Source organism: Vollenhovia emeryi, unplaced genomic scaffold (genome assembly GCF_000949405.1).
Source record: "Vollenhovia emeryi isolate VEMERY1.0 unplaced genomic scaffold, V.emery_V1.0 DF939149.1, whole genome shotgun sequence".
Taxonomy (NCBI): domain Eukaryota; kingdom Metazoa; phylum Arthropoda; class Insecta; order Hymenoptera; family Formicidae; genus Vollenhovia; species Vollenhovia emeryi.
This window is the reverse complement of record NW_011967217.1, coordinates 1,126,370-1,133,629: the sequence shown is the minus strand read 5'-3', so window position 1 is coordinate 1,133,629 and position 7,260 is coordinate 1,126,370. Positions and strand designations below refer to the sequence as shown.

Genomic DNA, 7,260 nt, shown 5'->3' with positions numbered 1-7,260 from the left:
GAACTCGATCGGGCGGGGCTTCCCCCATCGGAGAGACTTTGAACGAAGATTGAAACTAGATACAGACCGTCTGTCTGCGACATATCCGACCTGCATCTCTCCAAGTTACGTTTCTGTAATCCGAGCGCGCTACTCACATTTCCGCGATCTTCGTTGCAGATCCGCGCGCGCGAAGGGGGGAATTAAATAACGGCGTTTTCCCCCGCGTGCGTTTGATTTTCGCTGACGACGAGGTGCGAGTCCGGAGCGCGCGTCGATAACTGCGAAAAGTCCCCGCGGACGTGTCGGCGGCAGATTTCAATCAGATCGAGAGCGAAACGCGATTCCGTCTTCCGTCGGATGTACATACGTAACGGCTGATATGGACGTTCCGGCGCGATACTGCCAGGCGCGAGGGGCGCGAGGCCCGAAGATCAATCAGGGAGAGTCCGCTCGTGTTCACCCCAGCCCGCTCGCAAACACACAGAGGGGAAACTGACGATCTTGCTTCCGGTCGGCGACTCGGGAGAGCGCGTAATTAGATATCGAGTTTCACGCTCGGTCCTACGGCGAATCTATATCCGACTTCAAAGCACCCCGCGAACTTGCCATGGCCGCCCGGGCCACGGGAAAAGTTTGCGCGGACACTTAATTGGAGAGTACATCCGATGCGCGCGGCAAATGCTATTTGCATTTCAAATGAGCCGGTCTAATGACACGACGGTGACATTTATTTGCCTGCATGAATCATGACCGAGTGCTCGCGGGCGACCGAGATGGCGCGCGTTGCAGTCTCCGGGAACATCCCCGCGATCCCGGAAACTTCCGGGGGATAAGTTGTCCCTCAATGTAACATAACGGATTGCCGCGCGGAAACGAAAATTGCCCTCCGCGCGTGCGTACGCGCGCGGCGCATTGTGTCCGACTTCGGAACACCCGCCAAGTTCCCGCGCGGCCGCCCGGGACCGTTCGCGTGGACATTTAATTGGAGGGTGGTATCCGATGCGCCGCCGCAAATGCCATTTGCATTTCAAACTTATCGGTCTAATGACACACGACGGTGACATTTATTTACTTGAATAAATCATGACCGAGACCTGGGCGGCCGAGAGACGCGCGCGCAGTTGCCGGGAACATCCCACGATCCCGGAACCTCCCGCGGGTACCGTTTCTCGATCAGTCACCGTTTGACAGCCCGACGAGACGATTACGTGTCATTGTCGCACGCCAGCTTGTTTAAGGCGGCCTTTACTTACGAATTGCTTCTGAATACTTTTTACCACGTCTCCAATTTTTATTCTCACGTTCTCCAAGCTGGTGAGTGACTCCACTTCTCCCTTCGGCTCGACTTATGTCACTTGGACCTCAATCGTGTAATAAGCTATGATCATTAGACGGGTTTTACTTGAATTTCTTCCCGGGAAATTACGCTATTTGAATTGTCAAGTGTCGATAAAGGCGTTTGTATCCGTAAATGCAAGGCCTAATGCGATCTGTGGGGGTTTAAAATACAGGGTGTTCAAAAAAGACCGGAACCCCCGAATAACTTTGAAAATATGCAAGATAGAAAATATGTTTCCTACAAAAGTTGTAGGGCTTTAAGTGATGCATTACATAGTAGTGTTTATTGCATATTTTTGTAGCTTATCTCGAGAGCTTTCCAAGACGCTAGAATAAATTTTTTTTTATTGAGTACTTCTTCAGTTATAAGGCTTGAAGTTTAATAATTTTTTGACATAAAAAGTAAAACATCTTGTGGAACATTTAGTTTTCGGTAATCTTACCTCAATTACTTTTATTACTGTGAATATTGACACCGATCAATTGGTGTAAAGAACATAACTTCCTTACAGGGTTGAGAAAGTTATGTTATAAAAGTACCTAATTACAGTTTTTTTTACTAAAAATGTAACTAGTTACAGTTACAAGTTACCAATTGTGAAAAGTAACGCGTTACAGTTACTCAAAAAGTAACGAATCGTTACTTTGCAGTTAACTTTCTTGCAATAAAAATAAAAGAATCACATCTGCATTTGAATTGTACGGTGTTGATAAAGGCGTTTGTGCGCAGAGATTTAAAATATGTATAAAGTAACTATTAATGTAACTATTAAATTAGTTACTAGTTATCGAAAAAATGTGACTGAGTTAAGTTACAGTTGCAGGCGGGGAGAAAGTACCGAAGTTAAGTTAGAGTTGCCAAAAAAAGTAACTGTAACGAGTTATTGTATTTCTCAACCCCGTTGATATCACTGTACGTGTTCAGGAATGATAGAACCAGACATCGAGTACGCCATCAAGGCAGCTGTCAATTAGCAAAAGCAGTCCGTTGACGCGCGACGAGTCGGTGACAATTTTCTCACGGTTAAAGTACACAAACGGGAGCCTTTATCCTCCGTTTGCCGATCGCGCGAGTGTGCCCGCCGCCCGTACAATCCACCGATGAAACTCCACCGCATTCGCGAGACCGTCCGTGAGCCGTGTACGTACATACGCGAGTCTTAGGTCGTCTGACGTAACGTACGTAATTGTCCGGTGTACATGTATCCGGAGAATATGCGAAACAAGAGCCGTATTATGTCCCTCGCGTACTTGCGCGAAATCGTCCCGTATCTTTCCGCATGAACGAACCGCCGGACTTTCAGCCTCACGCTGAAGGATCGTTTCGATTTTTCAGACATGACTCCGCCCACCCCTCTTTTCTCGCCGAGCATGAGCCGCAAGAGCGAGCACGACGAGGCGCGCAGAAGAGAGGACGCGACGTCTTTAGAGTATTATATCGCGGACATGCTCCGGGTACTCGAATACGCCTGTATCTGGTCCGGCGAGTCGTCGCTTTCGCTACTTAAAACGTTGCTATCAACTGGAGCGACGATTGTCTTCATGTTCATCAACACCCTGCTGCTGCTCTCGGAAGTAGTCGCGCTTACGATGAACAACGATCTGAAATTATTCGCCAATATCATCGGAGTAATCGGTATGCATTTCACAGGCCTGCTGAAGTGGTGTTATTGTATACGGACAAATAGAGAGATCGTTGATATCGTGACGAAGTTAGGAAAATGCCACGTGCTTTGCCAAAGGATCGATAAGAGCGAGGAAGGTACATAAATTATCTGTTTGCCGGTGCAACTTGTTTCATGGTGAAGCTTCCGTAATGAAGCTCTCTTAAAATATATCATGAAAGATGATACTTTAAATTACCCTCTGGTAGACGAAAGTAGAAAGAGATTGTGTTATATTAATTACATTGCGTCGTACGACTTTCGCTGCTTCAAAGCTAATGAATATTTACGAGATAATCTTCTACGCAGACTTCAGAATCGCAGCCCGCGTTCTTTTAATATTACAGCTTTGTTTCGCGAATTAATAGTTAGAATTAGTATTTCTGTACACAGTTGAAAAATTTGTGTTAAATTTAACAGATGTATCACATGTCCCAAACGGTCCACATAAATTTTTGTATTAATTTAACATAATACGGATACGCTAAATGATCGCACTAATACTCTGTTAATATTTTAATACACAAAATAAATGCAAATCTCAAAATAATTTGAAATAAATTTTGTGTAAAATTAATACATTTTTAATGACAAAATAAATTTTACAAACTATAATTTTTACATTTTACAGATGCAATAAGTTAAATGACGGTTCGAAATCACTTATGTTGTATAAAATAAAATCAACATTTTATTCTGTAAATTTTAACAGATAAAATATGCATTGTGTAAGATTAAAAAATAAGTACACATTGTGTTGTTTTAGCAGTTCTTTTTAGTTACTTAAATAATTTTATATTTGAGGTCAGTTAACACAAGAGCAATATGTGAAATTAACACATGAATGTGTTAAACATTTAACAGAAAAATTTTAGCCGGCATTTTTCTTAACAAGAAAACACAAATTTTCCAACTGTGTACGTTGTGAGTTTGCTAACGAAGTCTTTTTATCAGGATATCGAATATATAGAAATGAGATGGAACACGTCCGTAAGTATTCAAATTTTTTCGTGTGGTGGTGGACATTCGCCTGCGTTTACGGCGTTCTGCATTGGTGTGCCAATCCACTGCTCCTAGAATGGGCACCCGACCAGATAAACTCAATTAATCATACATTTAAAAACAGAATCCTGCCGTTTGTCGGATGGTATCCGCTGAACACTGACAACGTTTATAATTACGCTTGCCTGTATCTCATGCAGATAATCGGCGGGATATCTCCTGCGCTTGGAATTGTTTGCTACGACGCTTTTTACGTCACCGTGCTAATGGTCATCTGCGCGCAATTTCAATATATCAACACCATAATGGTGAAAATCGATTTCGATAAGTATGATTTATGTTATCGATTGTTTTAAAACAAGCTCCTTTAGTCACGGAGATGAAATATTTTTATATGGAAATTGCAGCGGGTCAGAGACCATGTTCATTCTCGAGAGCAAATTAAAGGCCTGCGTGGATTGTCACACAGAGATTATAAAGTAATATTTTCACTAGTTCAGTGTGTAATGTCTCGTAAATCCAATAATTGTGCTAGTCAATTTCACTATTGATCTCGATTTCCTTCAATCGAACCTTTGACGTATTGCAAATGACAATTTTTAAATAACTTTTGGTCAGGGTTGGGAAAGTTACTTTATAAAAGTATCTAGTTACAGTTACTCAAGAAGAAACGAATCGTTATTTTGCAGTTACTTTCTTGCGATAAAAATAAAAATATCAAATCTGCATTTTAATTGTAAAGCTTGGATAAAGGTGTTTATGCGCAAATGCAAGGCCTAATGCGATTCGTGGAGGTTAAAAAATATAAAGTAACTATTAATGTAACTATTAAATTAGTTACTAGTTATCGAAAAAATGTAACTGAGTTAAGTTACAGTTACAGATGGACAGAAAGTAACGAAGTTAAGTTAGGGTTACTAAAAAAGTAAATGTAACTTCGTTACAAGTAACGAGTTACTTCCCAACCCTGCTTTTTGTTGATGGTATTTAAGAAATATATATATTTCTAGATTTCTAAAAATGCTGCAAACTTTCAGCAGTCCAACAATGTTCGCGCAATGCATCGAAACGTTAGTTATCCTCTGTCTAGTCTCGTTCGAGGCATCGGTGATAAAAATTGCGGTACGGATTACTCTACAAAGTGTTCGGCAATATGCGCTGATCTCACGAACACTCTGCACATTCAATACTGGCACTCGAATTATTAAATTGTAAAATTTGCATCTCGACAGTTGGACATGGAATCTATCTTGAAATTATGGGCTCTCCTTGAGTACTTTTTATGCGCCGCCTTTCAATTGTACTTTTTCTGTTTCTTCGCCACTCGACTCGAACATTTGGTTAGTTTCGCTTATCAAAGTTGTCTTAAGAACTTTCACACGAAAATATTCAGTCAGAAATGACTCGTCGATCGATGTGTCGACATCGAAACCGTCATATCGACGTTGATCGACGAGTAATTTCTGAGTGGATACGCAGTTAGAAACGCCAATCTATAATTGTTAGACACAATTACACTGACTTTAACTTTTGTATCATTCTAGGGCTTGCAAATTGCACATTCAGTGTATTCTTGCGGGTGGGAATTCGTAGATTTTGAGAAAAAAGCACAAGTGGATTTCAGAAAACAGTCAAAACATTGTGACATTGGTCGATTAGTGCAAACTATTATGGTGCGAGCGCAGAGATCGATTGTTTTAACCGGCGGTCCATTTTACGTTCTCTCATTGGAAACTTTCAGAGTCGTAAGTAATGTTACACACCACAACTTTTATACATAGACGAAAGTCTTCTATTATGAGACAGGTTTATAATATAAAATAGCATATGTTTAACACCTAAAGTCAATCACAAATCCTTTCTCGCAACGATTACACGATCTAACAATGAATTTTCCACTAAAATAGCAATAAATTCATGGTGGAATGAACCGATGATGCCTATTAACTTAACAGAAACCCCACTATCCTATATTAGGATCCTATCTCATAATAGGGGACTTTCCACTATATGTGTGTGTGTGTGTGTGTGCGCAACTAATCGTATAAATTGGGATTGCATTTGACATTCTCTTAACTTTCGCTTTCATTTTACCTTGTTGTACACTGATTCTTATTATGCAAAAAAATGTTAATTTTATTAATGAACGTTGTAATATATTTTTATTAATTAACATTTTCGCACAAAGCATTTTTGTGCAAATATAAAAATTAAGTATAAATATAAATCACGAAAATACGTCGGGAATTATAATTAACTCATTATTTTAGCCAACGGAAAAAATTTATCGCAACATTTATTCATAAGCCAAAATGTTAAATTTATGTTACAGATAATGAGTATGGCAATGTCAAACTCTGTAATGTTGCGCACAATCTCTGAACTAGATGAATGAACTAAAATTAATCTCCACACGTATTTGCTTTTAATATATGAGAGTTTATAAATATTATCTATATAGTTGAGTAATCTGATAGTAACAGGTGAAGTAAAATGTATGTATCGTAATTGATTAAAGACGATATATTCCACATAATTCTACAATAAAAAAAAATTTCCGCGTAAAAATAGCTATTTTTTTTACACACGAACAATCGTCCTTCCGCTAAACATTTAACTGTCATCATACGCGGCTACGATTGAACACTGTTCAGAGATTAATGATCGTGACAGAAGCTTGTTTGTGTTTATACTTTCCTAATAAGACGGCGATAAATAGATGATTCGTATAATTAATGTGAATGCAAATACTGACTATCGATCGTCTGAATAACTTAAAAAACTGTAAACTTTTTTAAATGTAAAATGCATGTGAAGATGTAAAAATCTATAATCTTTTACAAGCTTTAACTAAATCTCAAAAAACTTTTTTAAATCTCACACTTTATTTTTAATACTATCTTGGATATCTGTTGCTACTATAATATTGTAAGATCATTCTTATGATTTGGAGCATTAATCGAGATTTAAATGACCGCGAACTTTTTCTAAACACAAAATTATAGACCCTGATATCACCGTCCAATCGATTGATTATTTGACCCGTTCGGACGGTCGACTTCTTTTCCACTTCAAGTATTGTAAAGGAAATTAATTTCAACAGTCTTTTATTCAGATGACGTTTAAAGGAAATTATTGAGTACCAGAGGAGAATATCCGCTTGCTAAATCTCCACTGTACGCCAGATTCCTGTTCGCTCTCAAGAGCAGTCTCTCTCTCCGCCACGTCGTGTCCGGCTGAAAGCGTGGAAGAGGGGGAAGGGCGGGCGCGAATG

General features: G+C 39.7%; 1 protein-coding gene across 2 annotated transcripts; it reads left to right on the top strand.

Moving 5' to 3' along the window:
* Positions 1-825: 825 nt before the first annotated feature.
* Positions 826-6,743, top strand: LOC105565761 (odorant receptor 4-like). Of its 2 annotated transcripts, none has more exons than XM_012019211.1 (8): positions 826-1,296; positions 2,657-2,956; positions 3,939-4,314; positions 4,394-4,465; positions 4,997-5,108; positions 5,219-5,326; positions 5,531-5,731; positions 6,319-6,743. In XM_012019211.1, exons 2-8 carry the CDS (start codon positions 2,659-2,661, stop codon positions 6,379-6,381), a joined length of 1,230 nt encoding a protein of 409 aa, XP_011874601.1. In that variant the 5' UTR covers positions 826-1,296; positions 2,657-2,658; the 3' UTR covers positions 6,382-6,743. The 2 variants fall into 2 exon arrangements, with proteins under 2 accessions (XP_011874601.1, XP_011874600.1); XM_012019210.1 differs by having other exon boundaries at positions 2,657-3,082.
* The last annotated feature ends 517 nt before the right edge of the window (positions 6,744-7,260 follow it).

Coding starts and splice junctions, on each gene's coding strand:
- LOC105565761 (XM_012019210.1), top strand. CDS start 2,659: ATGACTCCGCCCACCCCTCTTTTCTCGCCGAGCATGAGCCGCAAGAGC. Junction 5,109..5,218: donor CATCGGTGATAAAAATTGCG/GTACGGATTACT, acceptor GCATCTCGACAG/TTGGACATGGAATCTATCTT. Junction 5,732..6,318: donor CATTGGAAACTTTCAGAGTC/GTAAGTAATGTT, acceptor TTTATGTTACAG/ATAATGAGTATGGCAATGTC.